At 49.0% G+C, this 17,680-nt stretch overlaps 1 protein-coding gene and 1 long non-coding RNA gene across 4 annotated transcripts in view; one reads left to right on the top strand and one right to left on the bottom strand.

Moving 5' to 3' along the window:
- Nucleotides 1-15,353, top strand: part of Rreb1 (ras responsive element binding protein 1) — a 125,845-nt gene extending 110,492 nt beyond the window's left edge. For 2 of the 3 annotated variants that reach the window (XM_006253814.5, XM_006253817.4), the window contains exons 8-10: nucleotides 4,224-4,385; nucleotides 10,267-11,073; nucleotides 12,046-15,353. In XM_006253814.5, coding sequence (XP_006253876.1) covers nucleotides 4,224-4,385; nucleotides 10,267-11,073; nucleotides 12,046-12,518 — 1,442 coding nt within the window. In that variant the 3' untranslated portion in view covers nucleotides 12,519-15,353. The remainder of the gene's footprint in view (nucleotides 1-4,223; nucleotides 4,386-10,266; nucleotides 11,074-12,045) is intronic. The other variant, NM_001107348.2, reaches the window with a different exon arrangement.
- Nucleotides 719-4,224, bottom strand: LOC134482845 (uncharacterized). Its single transcript, XR_010059454.1, has 2 exons — nucleotides 1,094-4,224; nucleotides 719-956 (listed from the first exon to the last, which is right to left on the bottom strand). It is a non-coding gene; the product is annotated as an uncharacterized LOC134482845 (long non-coding RNA).
- Nucleotides 15,354-17,680: the final 2,327 nt, after the last annotated feature.

The raw sequence follows: 17,680 nt of genomic DNA, 5'->3' as shown, positions 1-17,680 counted from the left end.
TGGCCTTTCCACCCTCTCAACTACTTTGTAGAATTATCCCAGCATCTGTACTTGGTCTCAACCCATTTCTCCATTCTACCCACTCCCTACCACGGAGCAAAGGGGCTGAATGTCCAACCAGGGGTCCACCTGCTGACTCCAGCACAAACAGGACTTTAGCTCTTTACCCTGCTTAGTTAACTTCCAAGAACGTCATTTGAGGAGGAAGCTGCCATCTCTCATGTCCTCTGGGGTCATTTCTACATACTTGATTTCCTCCCTCCTCCAGCTCTCCAACCTGTGGCTCACTGCTCGCGCTCTCTCTCTCTCTCTCTCTCTCTCTCTCTCTCTCTGGACATGTTGTACCTCATGAGACAACGCCACACTGTCTCTGCCAGTTCCCCTCGCAGCATCGTCCCGTGTCTTTAGGCTACAGGAGGACAAAGTGCCAGCAAACACAACCAGTCCCTTTCAGCTTCTGCCCTTGTCTCTTCCTCCTTCCCTTTGCTCTGGTTCCTTGTTCCACAGTGACGGGTCAGGGTGGTGCAATCTCTGAGAGCCCCTCCGGCTGTAACATCTGGGGTTCCCTATCTCACTCACTTTCTCATGGGTGTGTGGAGCTCTTTGCCAGCTCCAGGGCTCCTCACCTCCTACCCACTGCTGAAGGGTAGCAAGCCCTGACGTTTACATTTGGGAGATGCCCTTACAGTATAGAAAGCATCGTGAACCAGTTGTTCCTGGTTGCCTTTACTAAGGTTTAATTGAAGTTTTCTTATGCGAGTTTGTGTCTGCACATATGTGTGCGGGTATTTGTGGAGGCTAGAAGAGGAGTTAGAGACCCTGGAGCCAAGGTTACAGGTGCCTGTGAGCCCAGAGATGGAGTTGCTGAGAGCCGGACTCAGGGCTTCAGGAGCAGCAGGTACTCCTCTTTACCACCTGTGTCTCTGGCCTGTGTCACTTTAAGTGGTTTGCTTTGGCTGCAAAAGAAGAAAAGAATTACCAAAAGAACAATGTTTGGGCCCCAAGGGTAGAGTTTGTGGGAAGTCCAAGGCTGCTTCGCTCCTACAGTCCTGTCAGCACAAAAACTCCATGTGAGTCCCGGGCTAGTACTAACCTTGATTCTCTTCGGAGAACATTTGCAGCTCATCCATTGAAGAGTTGACAAACAAGGTCCCGTTGTCCTCAGCAAACTCTTGTTCCTTCTGCCTGGCTTTGTTCCCGGTGCCCTTCAGATAATGCCTCTCTTCCTTTTCTGACTGCTCTGCATGAATGAATTTGGCTGACTGGTGGCTTTAATGTTCACATTGGAGTGGGGGACATACAGGCCCTGGGTACAAAAGTAGCCCCTATGGTTACAGCTGCTCGCTCTCTCTCTCTCTCTCTCTCTCTCTCTCTCTCTCTCTCTCTCTCTCTCACACACACACACACACACACACACACACACAGGTCAGATATGGGTAAATTCCACTAGTGACTTTTAGACATGCTATAACATGCTAAACACGCTCACCATTTCTACATCTCTGCGAGGCAAAAAGCATATTACCGTTTTAAAAATGATATTGCAGCAAATATATGAGCTTTAAATGATGGTGCTGCTTGAAGAGGTCCTTCTTACGATCCAATGCTTGGGCACCATGGAACTGTCTTTTAAAATGGCCCCGTGTGACTCTTTATCACAGAATACAGCCTGGTTATCCAAACCATGTGTAAAGGGAAAGCATGCGAAAGGGGGAAAGGAAATCACTTCCTGCATAAACACCTACCATTTTCATCTGGAATCCCTGCATAGGGGAGTCGGGGAGCTGGCTGGCTGGTTAAGAGGAGAGCTCAGATCCCAGCATCCATGTTATACGTTGTGCATCTTACAAATGCTTAAAATTCCATCTTGAAGAGACTCCACACCTTGTTTGCCTGCCCCTCCCCCATGCACAGGTACTCATGCATACAGAGGCACAAATAATAACTAATTTAAAGAATCCCAGTATGGTATAGTAGCTTCTAGCCTTTAACTTTTTTTTTAAAGGCCCCTTCCCCCCCTTTTTGGTGCTGGTACTTGAACCAGTACTTCAGTGTTCACACACACACACACACACACACACACACACACAAGCTCCGTTCACTTTCTCCCTATCTGGCCAGGCCTGAAGAAGCTGCCATCTTGCTTTTTGACAAAGAAATTTTAAAATATTTGCTGTTATTAATCAAAGCAAAGGAGCCACCTGAAAAATACACGGCAAATGTTTTACACCCGGTCACGTTAGGTTGTTTTTTTTTTTTTTTTTTTTTAATGAGGCTGTTTTCTGTGCTTCAAGCAATTGGTGGGTTATCAACTGGTGTGCAAAGGTCCCTTGTCTGTACACATAGCAGGATTTTCATACAGCTTCCCCAAGGCCTCGAGGTATGCTTGGATTGATGGAAGTATTCGTGTCTGTCTGCTCACCCCAACCCCATATACCTCTTGTCTGCCTTTCTACTCCATGGAGTCAGCAGTGCTGGTTGGAGTCTTTGGCTGGTTGGTTGGTTTCATAGATGGTGGTGGTTGCTGCCTCGTCAGAGATGAGCTGTGCGTGCCTTTGAGCTGCATGGATCCCTGGCCCTTCTGCACTGAGACAGCTCCTCCAGAGGTCTGGGAGTGACAGCATAAAGGATGTGTGCTCTCGGGAGGGAAAAAATGCCCCTTGCCTTCGATTATCCCTGTTAACAATCCAGGGCTCATCTTCATAGGCACGCTGGGTCTTCCTTCCCCTGGAAAACCAGCCCTTCTGGCTTGTTCTAGCAGCAAGGCCCGGGGCCTGTGCAGGGTCTCACACGCTGCGCTAGTCTCAGCCCTGTCAGTCTCTTAAGTATTAACCTGAAGGGAAGGCCCCTGGTTTGTTTCCTGGGAGCTCTACCACCACGTGACTCTCCCTGTTAGTTATTGAAGTCACCTACAGGTTCAAGGTTCCAAGATAGCAGCACTAGGCAGCAACTCTAAGGTGTTTTTAGTCCCCAGTGGAAGCAGAAACTGGGGCCTGGAATCTGGCAACTGGGGCATGGGTGAGGGGGTGGAGCAAACCAGTGACACTGAACAATCCATGTCTCCTCTCCTGCAGCTGCCCTTTCCCCTTCCCTCTTCCCCAACCCTTCTCTCCCATCTCTTTCTCCTTTCTTTTCCCTCTCTTTCCTCTGCTTTCTTCTTTACCTCCTTCTTTCCCACTCTCCTCTCCCACTCTCTCATGCACGCTCTCCCCCTGAGCCCATGCCCTTTCCCCTCCACATAGATTTGCACAAGCCCAGGACTAGCCACAGGGGAGCTCCCAATGCATTTTGAAACACAATGTTTACAGTGCAAACAGAATCAAATAAGTGAAGGGTATAAGCGGGCCAAAGCAGGGAAAGAGGGCCTCTCCTGCCAACCATCAAGTCGCCCTGTTTGTAGCCCTGGCCTGGGGTTTGGGCGGACCTCACCTCGGCCTCTGTGGAGCAGAGTACATAGCCTGATGCAGGCTAGCCTCTCTGCACACTCGCCTCTGTGTGCACACTAGCACACTCGCTCTTAGCCTGAACAAAGCAAGGAAATGAACACCTGGGAACCCACGCCATGAATCCTCCTGTCATTGCCACACAGGTGGTGGGGGAGGGCTCACTCTGACTTCTTTTTGGTTCTTTTTTTTTTCAGAGCTGGGGACCGAACCCAGGGCCTTGCGCTTCCTAGGCAATCGCTCTACCACTGAGCTAAATCCCCAGCCCCTACACTCTGACTTCTTAATATGGGCCTTGAAGGTTGCCAGGGGTTCACCACCTCCCCTGGGGAGGCTTGAGCGTGCAACACACACACACACACACACACACACACACACACACCCTGTCCATCTCTTTGCTTCAGTACTGCCTGCTAGGCTAGTGGTAGTGCTTTTTCTCTGGATCATGTAGGAATTGCTTGTCGAGCCTTAGAAATGTGGTGTGAATAGTTTATTGTCTTGCTTCAAACACATGTATCTTGGTTTCAATGTTAACTTTCCTTTAGTCTCTTGATGACAACTCCCTCCATTATACGAAGGCCAAGGGAAAATGATTATTTCAGTCATTGTCTCTCAGTTTCTGTTTCTTTTTGTTAAGTGTGTTTCTCTTTATTTTCTTAAAAGGAAAGGGTGGAGGGTTGAAGAGACGCCAGCAATCCCAGGAGAGTAAATCAAAAGCAACATTTCTTTTCCATTGCAGTAGAAAGCCAGATAAATACATATTTTTTTTTCCTGCTTCAGGTCAGAAACCCTTCCCCTGTCAAAAATGCGATGCCTTCTTTTCTACCAAATCTAACTGTGAACGTCACCAGTTGCGCAAACACGGAGTTACCACCTGCTCCCTGAGAAGAAACGGGCTTATTCCCCCAAAAGAGGGTGATGTTGGATCCCATGATAGCACAGGTAGAGCCTCTAGGTGATGGAGAACCAGAGAGAGGAGGGAGCTCCCCGGAGCTCCTATAAAGCTGTGTGAGCTGGAGCCTAGCACTGAGCAGCCACAGCTTAGGGGGCCTAGCCCCTGCCGAGACTGGGTGCCACCGAAACCTGTGGAACCGGGGAAACAGTGTCAGTGCCCCGGGACCTTTTGGAGCTGCTAGGGGGAGATCCAGCACCTCCCTTCCAGAAATTGCCGTTGCTCTGATCCCGGAAGGTGGGGTGAGCTGGACGTTGTGCTCCTGATTTAACTCCCTGGAGGAAACTCGAAGCTCTGAAGTTTGGGGGACCCGGGTTCTGCAGCCTTCATGAGCAGCACTTGCCCCAAGGACTCAGTACTGCAAGAACTGTGACCCCCCAAGCTTTTAGCTGGGTGTCATCGGGTTGAGGTGGGGCAGGGCTTTTCTTCTCAATAAATCCTCCCAGTATAAACCTGTCCTCGTTTGAAAAGCCCTCTGCATGTCTTTCTTAATCACGACCCTGCTTGGATCTGGGCATTACTATCCTGTGCTGATGTGTGCTTCCTCCTTGGCCCTTACAGAGTAATTAACACAGCTCTGTTCCTCTTCTTGCCCCCGCCTCCTGTATTCACTCATGTCCTCTGTTTAATACTCGCCATGGTCCGACTGCTGGAGCGTGCTATTCCTACCCGCAAAACACACCAAACAGAAGTAAGCTGCCTCGGGCCACTTGGTCCAGCCAGGTGGCAGGGAGGGCATTGCATGCACAGGCTTCAGCTCGCAGGTGTTGGAAGTTAGCATTTGCCCATGGCTGGGATCTAAACCAGCCTCTGATGTGCTCATCTAGGGTTGCAGCTGTGTCTCGTGACCTCTCAGACTTTGGGGGGATAGAGTGCTGTGTAGTTTGGAGAGGGGCACTGCAACCCTATCAATGTAGACAGAGTGACAGTCATTGATTCCAACTCCCTTGTCCTAACCTCAGTGGTGAGACGTCACAGTGGAACGGATATCTAGGAGAGCTGACCCCAATGGCAAGACACCTTTACCCTCCCCACGCTTTATTCAGCCCAGTGAAAGCAAAGCAATGGAATGCCTTGGGCTCGTTGGGTTCTCCTGCCCAGGTCAGACCCTCTAAAGCCAAGAATGGTACACCTGGTTTGCTAACCCCTCCCCAAACCCTGACTTCCATTTCCACATAGTTCTCCGGGATCTAGGAGTAAGGAAAGGTATCCTGCCGAGGTTGAGCCTGCCCTGGGAGCCAAGCCTACCCAGCCGCCTCCTATGCTGCTGGAAGCCCAAGGCTCTGCAGCAGCTGTCTTTGCCACAGACTGTCCTGTTAACGTTTAACCATCGTTGCCACCGTACCTATTAGACTGGAACATTTTCTTACAGCCTGCTTTACAGAATGGTCCTGTGATCCTCCCCAAACCAGTTCACGAGGGAAGGCGCTGACATGGGGGTTGCTGAGGGGTGGGAACCCATGTCCTCGGAAAAGTCTCAGTCACCGATCCTGCTCATCCTGGAGGCCGCATACAGGAGCTCTGCTGACGCCAGAGCTCGGTCAGAATTTATGGTTTGAGCTTAGCTTTGGCGCAAGTGTTAGCCTGTGGGCGCATTTATTTTTTAAGTTTACAATTACAGGTTTTCTGTTTCCAAGGCCTTGCCCCAGAAGTTATATAGATTTTCTTAAAGGGACAAAGCCTCTTAGAAGTCACTGAAAGTTTTAAGACTATCAAAGAACAGCCCGTGGTGAGAGAGAGGACTGATTGAGGTGGGAGAAAAAGGCAGAACCAGGGACGTAGTAGGAGTTGAGGGAGGAACAGGGGGGCAGAGGAACAGGTTTGGGGTTTTTTTTGGGGGGGGTGGTTTTCTGGTTTTGACCTTGGAGACAGGATACCGTAGGCCACCCTTAAACTCAGGATGACCTTGAACTAGTGCTCCTCCTGCTCCTGCCTCCGAAGTGTTATCACAGAATTATCACCACACCCCAACTGCAAGTCCGTCAGTTTAGGTAGGCCATCGAATTACCTCAATCCCAACCAGACCCTTTTAAAAGGACAGGAAATGACAGGGAAGTTACTGGAGTTTTCAAGGTTTGGTTTATGTGCATATAGATTGGATTCTTTTTAAATCCCTAAACATGTTTTCTAATGTCAGCATCACTTTTCTGACCACACAAAGTCTTCCATGAAAATGTACCCCAGATTTCCTCCTGTACCTGTTGCTAAAAATACTAAGGTGGGGACAGTTTTCCCTTCTACGTTGTATTAAATATTCGTTTTTACACTGCTTCCCTCTGTTACGCTGCTCTTGAATGTCCTTGCTTCTTATTCAGGGGATTCCGGGAAGAGCCAGGTAGGCACCTGGACGGGACCTTTTACAGCATAAACATGAATGGCTTCTTTAGATACTTCGGTATCTTACGTGTGTGAGTGCTCCTCTGTCCGAATGTATGCCCGCAGGACAGAAGAGGACATCAGATCCAGTTATAGATGGTTGTGAGCCAACATGTGGTTGCTGGGAATTGAACTCAGGACCTCTGACCAGGCAGCCAGTGCTCTTAAACTACTTTTGCTTGTAGGAAGCAAGAGACCCTTAACCATGGAGATGACCAGCAAAATACATGGGGTTCTTGAGAAGCCATAACAGGACCTGTCTTTTCACATTGATTACTCACTCTGTACATGAGGAGGTTAAGTCTATTGTTACCAATATCGTAAACCAGGCCACAGGCTGTCCTGCTAAAACACTCCCCCTAGTGGAAGTCTGGGTGCAAGAACTGTTCAAAAGTGTGGGCACCTTTGTACACAGAAAGACCTCATCAATCCTTAGAACAGAATTGTGAATGGGACGGTTCAGACTGAGGGTGTGCGCTTGGCTTTGTTTTCAGGATTCATCTTTATTTTCATAAGTTTGTCATTTTAAATACATACTCTCCAATTCAAACAGCCTATGTGCTGGGTTAGTCTAAGCCACTCTAGGGCTAAAATGGGAGGAAACACAAGTTTGAGAGACTACCCCAGGCTACCTAGCAAGCTTCTGTTTCAAAACTAGAAAGAAATGGTTTTGCTGCAAACCCAATAACAGGAACAGCCTAAGTGTATACTAGGAAAAAAAAAAGAATTAACCAGAAATTAGCCTTATTTTTAAATTGGACTTGGCTTATTTTGAAAAGTACTTGCCATACAAGCTTAAGGCCCTCCCCAAATTAAATCCCTAGCACTCATTTAAAAAAACAAAACAAAACAGTAGTGTTGAGTCAGGCCTAAAATCCCACCACTGTGGGAGCAAGAAGATTGCTGGAGTGTGCTATCCCTACCTGCAAAACACACCAAACCCCTAGAGCTTTCTGGTCCGCAACTCTGGACAATCAGCAAGTTTCAGGTTAGTTGACTGTCTCAATAAATAAAAAATAGTAATTGAGGAAGACACAAAGTAGATGCTGACCTCTGATTTCCAAACACACACACACACACACACACACACACACACACACACAACTGAGCAATCTAGGCATCCTGTGCTTTTTGTTGTGGAGTCTAAACCAAGACCCATTCCATAGATTTCCCCACTGTGACTCGGGAAAATGAGCAGAGTTTTCCTTTGTGCACAGTTAAACACTGGTGTACACACAATGGGCCCCTGCTTCCTGCTATTACAGTTTGTCCTCATTTAATTCTGAAGTCTCTGGAGATAACCACAAGGTGGCCTCTATCAGGTGCCCATGTCTGAGGCAGCTCCTCCCCAGTCCAAGACCTGCCTTGATGGCACATGACAGACACTGAGGAGGAATGATAGGCTTGGAAGTGGCCCTCTGGCTAATTCTACCTCAGCCAGTAAGAGTGCATGAATTTCAGCTGCCTCAGGCAGTGATCAGAGAGGTGCCTCTCCTAGGGCGCCTTCTGTATTTGCTGTAAAACAATGACTTCCTCACTCTTAGTAGTAAAGTCCTCATTGAGTCCTCAACTAAACAGTCAACTTCCATTTACTGTTAAAACCATTCAGTCCTTACTCAACCATAATAAAGAAAAGGTAACCTCCCAATACTCCTCTTCCTCCTTTCAGCCTCATTCTGTTCTTCCTCCTTATTCTTTTTCTTTTTTGAGACTATCTCATAGCCTAGGCTAGCCTTGAACTCATGGTGAAGCCCAGCCTGGCCTCAAACTCTTACCTACCTACTTTAGTTTCTGAAGGTCTGAGATCACAGGTGTACACCAGTGTGCCCGGCCTTGGTGTCATTAATGTTGGCCACGGTTCCCTCTTTTAAGGTCACTGAAAGCTGGTGGACTTCCCATGTCTGTTTTGCTGGGGGGTGTGTTGTTGTAAAAATACAAAAAATTTAAAAAGTATGGTTGTATTTTATCCCCCACTAGGTCTGACACCATGATGCCCCAAGATATCTGCTAGACATCTTAATTCTCAGTCAGCAAAGCCTCTCACCCGCTCTGCTCCATCCCATATCACACTGCCAAAGGCCTCTCTCTGAGCCTGGCAGCAATCTCTCTACCTATCTAGTTCCCCAGACAGGTTTCCATGCCAGAAACACACATCCCAACTCCACGGTGGCCCAGACCAGCCACCCAACACTCCATCACACATTAATCTACACATGAAAGAACACACAACACAACAACCTTTGGCGGGTTGATAAGAGATAATTGCCATCTAAACAAACCCTGTACACATCCATCCTTTAAGAATACTGGCTGGAGAGATGGCTCAGGGGTTAAGAGCACTGACTGGGGAAATGATGCACAGATTTTGTGACTCCTCCAGAACACACAGAATGTGTTTTCCTCCTGATGCAGTCCCACTGTGCTTTTCCCTGGCTGCTTTTTGGTATAAGACATTGTAGTTAGGGCTGGAGGGATGGCTCAGTGGTTAAGAGCACTGACCACTCTTCCAGAGGTCCTGAGTTCAATTCCCAGCAACCACATGGTGGTTCACAACCATCTGTAATGAGACCTGATGCCCTTTTCTGGTGTGTCTGAAGACAGCTACAGTGTCTTTAAAAATAAATAAATCTTTTTAAAAAAATAAAAGAACACTCATAGCAACCTGTAAAGATACAGCGTGAAATCTTAACACCACCCGCCATATTGTCCTGCCACAGCTTCTCTCTCCCTCCTGTCTCTTCCTCCTTTCTGTTCCAGTCTCCTCCTCTTCCTTCAAACTTTCCTCCCGCCCATCCTTCCTTCTTGTCCAATGACAGGCCTCCTATCTTGTACCTGCCTTACCTGTGACACCATCCCACAAGGGGTGGGGGGCGGGGCAGACAAGTGGAAGCCAGAAATCAATGCAAGAGGCTCACCGTATAGACCCCTGACCTTGTGCTCACCCAGTCCCTCAGAGCCACCTCTCCTCCCTCTTCCCCATGCGATGCTCACAGGTGCGGGAGCATGTTTGGTCTCTGGCCTCTACCTGGAGATTGTCTGTGGACCGTACACACAGAATCTGTGAAACTCTTTAAGGACCACGTTTGGAAAATGGGGGGTTGTTCTTGTGTGTGTTGCATGTTTGTGAAAAGCTCTTTGCACTGGAAAGATAACCCTTACGACTTGGCTTCCTCAACCTCCCTAGTACTTCGAGTCTCTGGAATGCACGCCCTCTCTGTCTGCACTGCCTGAGTCACTCACACCTTCCTGGGGTTGGGGACAGCTGAGGATACATAGGTGTGATGGTGGAAGGCAGGAGTTCTGAAGCACAAGACATTTCCTTGGGAGTGTGAAGGCCGGTTCGGCCCTTATAACTCCCAGATTCAAAAGTTCCTCACGAGGTTTAGTATCCGGGGTTGCAGGGTGGGTCTGGCCAAGTTCCAGTCGAGCCCTTGAGAAGGGTTTGTTCAGGGTCGCCTCGTCTGAACCTCTTCCCTACTCTGCTTGCTTACACAGACAGCCAGTCAGACACAGACACACTGACCACCCCAGGTGAGGTGCTGGATCTCACAGCACGGGACAAAGAGCAGCCAACATCAGAGGGAGCCAGTGAGCTCAGCCCAGCTACGCAGGACCTTACAGAAACAGAGGCCAAGGCAGAAGCAGCCCCACCTGAGGAGGAGGAGGAGGAAAAGGGGACGGAGGAGAACCCAGAACCAGAGTTAGAGTGCCGCGTGGAAGAGAGCTCTGGGGATGCAGACGCCCCGGAGGAAGACACAGCCAGCAACCAGAGCCTGGATCTTGACTTCGCCACCAAGATGATGGACTTCAAGCTGGCCGAGAGTGAGGCAGGTGCTGTGGACAGCCAAGGCCCGGCCCAGCAGGAGCCGAAGCATGCCTGCAATACCTGTGGGAAGAACTTCAAGTTCCTGAGCACCCTAAGTCGCCACAGGAAGGCGCACGGCTGCCAGGAGCCCAAGGAGGAGGAGGAGGCGCCTTCGCTGGAGAATGAGAGCCTTGGCAGAGCAGTTGAGGGGCCCTCACCTTCCCCTGAGCCTGAAGAGACACCTGCTGAGTCCTCAGCCACAGATCCAACGGCAGGAACCGGGGAGGCCTCGGGGGAGAGACAGAATGAAGACACAGAGAGTCCCTCTGATGGGGAGGGCACGGCTGAGAAGAGGGGTGACAGTGACAGAAGACCAAAGACAGACTCCCCCAAAAGCATGGCCAGTAAGGCAGACAAGAGGAAGAAGGTTTGCAGTGTATGCAACAAGCGGTTCTGGTCCCTGCAGGACCTCACACGGCACATGAGGTCACACACAGGTATGAGACCAGAGCCAGCTTGCCAGAAGAGGTGGCCTGCAGTGGTTAATGGGAGTCTCGCTGGAAGTCAGGTCCAGGGACCACTGAGAACTGGCTAGGTTGTAGGGTTGCCCTTGGAGCTGGGGAAGGTGGGGGTCTTAAGGAGTTACCTCGTTGGCCCTGGAATGCCACAAACCTTCTACAGGGCAGTGGTCCCGCAGCAGTGGTGCTCTGGAAAGCACTTTTCTTTGGCCACTCAGTCCCAGTTTTGTCCTCTGTAGACAGGAAGGATGGCTGGCCTGTCCACGGGTTTCCAGAACAGGACGAGAGGGCATATGTCCATCCAGTGTCATCCTCAGCCACATCCTGAGAAAGATGGGGATATGCCAGGGAAGGCAGGTGGTGGCCTGGCCCATGTTCTGAAGACCCCAAAGAAGGTTCTGTTATTTTAGTGAGGGACAGGGGGAGAGACCTGAATTGAACCATGAAGCCAAAAGATAAACATCTTTCCTCAGCCATCCCTCCAAAGAGCGCACCCCAACCCCTTGACCACCATCATGGCCGCCCATGCACAGTGGCCTGGCCACAGCCAGCTGGGCCCTACACTGAGGCGTAGCATGCTGGGACCTTGTTCTGGCCAGGGATGTTAGAAATTTGATGTGTAAGCTATAGAGGAAACTTCCAAATGCACCTCCTTGTGCCTTGATTTAGGTGGCTGTCCCTGGCCTTGCAGAGCCTGGGGGAAAAGAAACCATTCCTCCTACAAGGCTCTTTGCTTCTGGGGTTCTTTTAAGATGAGTTTGTAGAAAACCTAGTTTGAGAGGTTCAGGAACCAGGATGTGACCCCTCTAGCCTTGTCAGATGGGGCACATAAGGCTCTTCATGGGCATCGAAGAGTCTTGTCCCTGTATACGTAGTTCTGGCGTGGGGGAGGTGGGAACCAGTGCCCTTCGTGTTAATGGACGTCTCCTTTTCTCTCTTTTCATTGTTCAGGAGAAAGGCCATACAAGTGTCAGACCTGCGAGCGAACCTTCACCTTAAAGCACAGCCTCGTTCGACACCAGAGGATCCACCAGAAAGCCAGGCACAGCAAGCACCACGGGAAAGACAGCGATAAAGATGAGCGGGCTGAGGAGGGCAGTGAGGATGAGTCCACCCACAGTGCCAACAACCCTGCCTCGGAGAATGAGGCCGAGTCAGCTCCCAGCACCAGCAACCATGTGGCTATCACCAGGAGCCGGAAAGAGAGCTTGGCCAATTCTGGGAAGGAATGTGGCCGGGAGGAGAAGGCTATAGCAGAGCAAGCCACCGAGCCCAGTGCCCCCAAAGAGCCGGGGTCTCCAGGTGAAACAGACCCCCAGAGCCCAGCAGCCATTGTGCAAGACTTGCTGGAGCTGTGCGGCACGAGGCCTGCCCCAATCCTGGCAGCCACCGACGGTGCCTCACAGCTCTTGGGCATGGAGTGATGGCCTGCCCTGTCTCCAGCCTACAGTCAAAGCTAGCAGAGCATCCCGAATGTAGATTTCACAAGGTTTTCTCAGCATCCTTCAGTTGTCTGGAGAGAGAGGAAAGAGAAGGCAAGAGAGAGACAAGCCTGCGGCCAACCAGCTCGTGCCATAGCCTTACCCAGTACACATGCACCCGGCCCCAGTACAGCCGGCTTCAGTGCCTTAACTACTTATGGGTCCTCCCATGCTGTCGTGGGTGCCCTCCCCCCAAAAATATGACGTTTTAACAAAACAAATATTTTAATGAATTTTTCGGAGGACCTTTTCATTTAAGCATTAACATTACCTTTTGTATTTGTGTGTTCGAGCTTGTTTTTGTGAATCTGTGACAGTACTGTTTGTTTTGTGAGCTGGAAACAGAAAACCTTCCCCTCGGATCCTGTAGCCAATAACTGGAAGAAAATGATGTGAATCTCTGTACATGACCAGAGGGAAGAGGGAGTGAGGCAGACTTCTAAGCTAGTCCTGTGTTCTCTGTTGCCCTGGTACAGGAGCCTACGACCTGGCCTTTGTTGTTAGTGGGTGTGGTTGAGGCAGGGTTCCTGTGTGGTGTGAACCAGAGCCAGGAAAGTCTAGCTTCAACCTCGCGCGTGTTTCACTCTCCATGTTAGAAATGGTTAGTGTTCAAATTCTTAATTTACAGAGAAAGGGACCTCCCCGGCACCATAGCCTATGGAGGCCATGCCTGGAGGTCATATATCAACGCTCCCTTCTTCCCATTCGGTATATGTTATTAATATTAATATTATTTTTATTTTTACTTCATCAGTTTGCTGGGCTCTGCATTCAGCAGAGACAAATGGGCAATATTTGCCCTGGGTGACCTGTTCTGCTGCCTGGTCCCCGCTTACTGTGCCTGAAGCGTCTGGTGGCACACCAGTGACGGCTCTTCTACTGTACTCAGACAAGCCTTCTTCCGTGACTGTAGAATCAATCCAGCAGGGGCCAGGGGTGGACCTCTAAGCGCGGCCAAGGAGTGGCTCAGAGAGGAGGGCAAGGATGCACAAGTGGTGGGGAGCAGGCATCCGAGACACCAGCCATACCTGGGGCACCTCAGTCAGTTTGCAAGGCACCCCAGTCTTCCCGCTAAGCTGGGTCAGTGCCTTCCCCGAGCTGTGCTACTACCGTCATTTGAGAAGCCGGCCATGAGATACTACTGCAGGTGACGACCTGGAGCGCATGCGCAAGGTTTAGACGGAAGGGTTCTCTTCAGCTTCCTGCAGTGTGGGGTTGTTCTTAAATCCCTAGCTGGCCCAAGCCCCTGGTGCACAAAGACAGGGTTCCTTTAGTTCCCCAATATTCTGTACAAACAGTAGACCTCCCTCATCAGCTAAAAGAAACCGTTTTTCCTACTGTAGCTGAGCTCGGTTCAGCACCCTGTCCTTTAGCAGAGACCCGAGGATGCCTGAGCCACACTGCTACTAGAGCCCTGTGTTTGTCCCTTGCCCGCAGAGCCTCAAGACTTCCCTCGGAGAGGCCTTCCTCTGCTCTATTCCCTTCCCTTATCCTGTGGCTCCTCCGCTAAGACGTGCGCCCCGGGGCACACGTACCCTTTTCTCCACCAGTTTCTAGTGGCTAAAATCCAACCACCCTGACTTCAATGGAGGATAGGTATTCTAGAGATAATGAAAAGTGATATATGTATGAAAAAGAAAACATTGAGGTATATATGATTTTTAACTGTATTCGGGATGTATGGACCAGTTTAAAATTGAGATTTTATTTACTGTAGAGAAAGAAATCAGAACCATTGATCCCATGGTCTTTTAAGTTAAACCCAGCTACATCCCTTAGTTGTTTTTTTTTATTATTATTACAATTGTTATTGTTATTTTCATTGTTGTTATTTGGGGTTTCTTGTGTTTTGTTTTTCTTTGCAACTCTCCACACTAAACTCATGATATTGTGGGGAGAAGCCATGACTGAACTCTACGCTGTGGGAAGATGTAGCAGGGATTGCTCCCAGCAGCGGCCGTCGCCAGGGCTGCCACTGGCAATAATCACTATTGATTTAAAGCTTTATTTAGTCTGATCTGTTTCCTTCATAGTTAATAAGGTCTTGCCACATTTTATTAGAGAGATTGAGAGATGAATTATTTGTTGTCCTGCCCGCCTTCCTCCCCCAATATTAAACTGTGAAGTTTGTGATTTGTTTAAACGCTGGGTGAATCTCTAGTGTTAGTTTGCATGTCCAGCTAATTTGTTTCTATACATTTTTGTTTGATTCTCTTTCTCCTCAGGGCTTTTACAAATATATATATATTATATGTGTGTATATATATATATATATATGGATCTTCTGAAAAAAATTGAGGTGCAAATTTTCTCTTATTGTTTTGTTCTGTTTTTGTTTTTGTTAATGGACACAATATTCAATCACTACATAAAGTACCCGGCTGTGAAACAATCCAGAAAGGCCCCACGGGGCAGTTACCCAAGCAGCTCTGCGGAAGGTCCGAGAGTCGGATGCCGGTTCACACAGATCATCCTGCATTCGTCTCTTTCCTCTCCTCTCTTTCTTCAAGAAAAAAAAAAAGTTGATCCTAATGATTTCAGCCCCTGCATCGAACAGGAAACAATGATAACTGTAGAATTCATATTTTTCTAAAGGGAACTTAAAAACTGCTGCTACGTGTGTACAAAACTGGTTGACGCCACATGAACAGAATCACAAGTTTGGTTTTGGTACTTTCTTCTTTGAACTCAGTTGTATAGAACTTCCAAATCCAGAATGAAAAAAAGCTGTTCTGTATCAAACCATCTAAGCAATAAATGTTATATTTAAAAAAGAAAGGCGCATGGCCAACCTGTGAGTTCCTCCAATCCTGTCTCCAAGCCTGCAGCACACTCAAGGCAGGTCTTAGGGTCAGGCACCGTGGAGTTGTCAAGGGCTCAGTAATGGCCTCAGGCCTGGGCACCCAGGCAGCATCTTTAAAAGACATTTGGGGTTGGAGACATGGCCCAGTCAGAAAAGTGCCTACCACAAGGGTGTGAGGACCCAAGTTCAGATCCCCAGAGCCCATGTATTAGCTGATCGTGCAGCGACACTGTCTAACTCCAGCACAGGTGACTAGAGGTAGGGGAGATGGGGGCCAGGCAATGACAAGCTGACCCCTGGAACTCCTGGATAGCCAGTCCAGTCAGATTGGTTATCGGGTTCACTGAGATAAATAAGGTGGGAAGCTGCCGAGATGGCTCAGGGGGTAAAGGCGCTTTCCGGCAAACCCTGACAGCCTGAGTGATTCTTAGGACCATGCAGTAGAGAATGGTGTGGTAATAAAAAGTAGGCACAACTGGTTCCTGCATGTCACCACTCCACTCTGGGCCCCTGGTACTCTCGGACCCAGGCGGTCACTCCCTGTTGTTAACTCTGGCACCACACCGTATGTAGAACTAACTTCAGTGCAGCACCATGCCATGTTAGTTAGGGTAGCTATCGTCTAGCCCAGCCATCTCTCCACTCCCATTGCTAGTCACCCTGGCCAGCTGGGAACTCTGGTTCCAGCCACCCACCCAGTAAAATCAAGACTCAACAAATTATAACCCAACAATCAGATTTACATGTTAAATTCTCAATCCACAATACACCCACACAATAAATTCATTGCCAATTAATAAAGATAGAAACCACCCACCTAGAAAAACTTGACCTAGACCACCTGGATCTCGATTCCCCTCACTCCTCCCTCCTTACAGAAACTTTGTCCCTGCCCCACTCCCTACTGTCCAATCATGTATTGCCTTGTCATCAACCTACAGGAAAAAGAAAGGACTTTTGGACAAAAGAACAAACAGTAGTAAAACACTTGCATACGTAAGATGAATAAAAAATAAAAATTTTTCATAAATAATAAAAGGCAGCTGGCTTCAGCTAGACATTCTCTCTTGTAGATGGGGGAATGTAAGAAGCTATGGTAAATTTAATAATGAGGCGAGTGGGAGAGACTCAAGGAGCAGCAGCACAGATGGCCACTCTTGACTCTTGTCACTAGTAACAAGCACTAGGAACTCCAAAGAATGCTTGGCCTCCCTTCCCCCATGAAGTTGTAAGGGACTGAGCTGACCTGGTGGATGGCAGTGGTTTTCAACCTGGAGGGCGCACGACCATTTCACAGGGGTTGCTTGAGACCACCAGAAAATAAACTCTTACATTGTGACTCATAACAGTTGCAAAATTATGAAGTAGCAATGAAGATAATTTTATGGTTGGGGGTCACCACAATTTGGACTGTATTAAAGGGTCACGGCATTAGGGAAGGTTGAGAACTCTGGTAAGCTGAAATCTTAGTGTTGGCAGATTTTAGTGAGCATAGCAAGAGAGTAGTAGTCCCAAGACAGAGAAAGCTGGTCAAACCCATGTGTGGGAGCATCTGTCATTGTGAAGAACCCTGTACCCCCTCACTGGGGAGTAGCCCTCAAAAGGCAACCCCAGAAGAGACTTGTGGGAAGTCAATTATGGTAATGTTACAGAGCCACTGGCCATCCTATTTTAGTGCCAGATCATAGTATAGCATAGGTGTGGCATCCCTAAGGCTCCTCAGGCTCCTCTGTTGGGCCCCACAACTGGCTTTGATGAGGTATCAGTGAGGATCCTAGTACATCCCATAGAGCTAGACTCATGTCTCAGTGGTTAAAATTCTGGTGATGACCACAACCAAGCAACTCAGAAGAAGCACATTCTTCGGCCTTTCGAGCTGGGTGGAAGGGAGCTGCCAATCATGAGAGGATGTTTGGGGAGCAAAGGGTTTATTTCATCTTAGCTCTTGGGTCCCGGCCCATCACTGAGGAAAGTTAGGGCAGAAAGCGTGTACCATAGAGGAATGCTCCTTGCTGGCTTGCTCATCCTGCTTTCTTACATACTCAGGACCAACTGCCCAGGGATGACACCACCCTGGTGGGCTAATGGGGTAGGTGGGCAGGATTATGGTTTCAGGTCAACACCGGGGTGACAAGGATGGACACAGGGAAACCATCAAGAGGTCACATTATGTCGACCAGGCTGGCTTCAGACTCAGATCTGCCTGTCTATTCCTCCCGAGTGCTGGCATTAAAGTGAGAGCCACACCTGGTCAAGAGTCAGGGCTGAGTATTTCCAGAGAAGCCCCAGGAGTCGGGTCAGC

Source organism: Rattus norvegicus, chromosome 17 (genome assembly GCF_036323735.1).
Source record: "Rattus norvegicus strain BN/NHsdMcwi chromosome 17, GRCr8, whole genome shotgun sequence".
Lineage (NCBI taxonomy): Eukaryota > Metazoa > Chordata > Mammalia > Rodentia > Muridae > Rattus > Rattus norvegicus.
The sequence above is the reverse complement of the archived record's forward strand: the minus strand, read 5'-3'. Positions and strand labels throughout refer to the sequence as shown.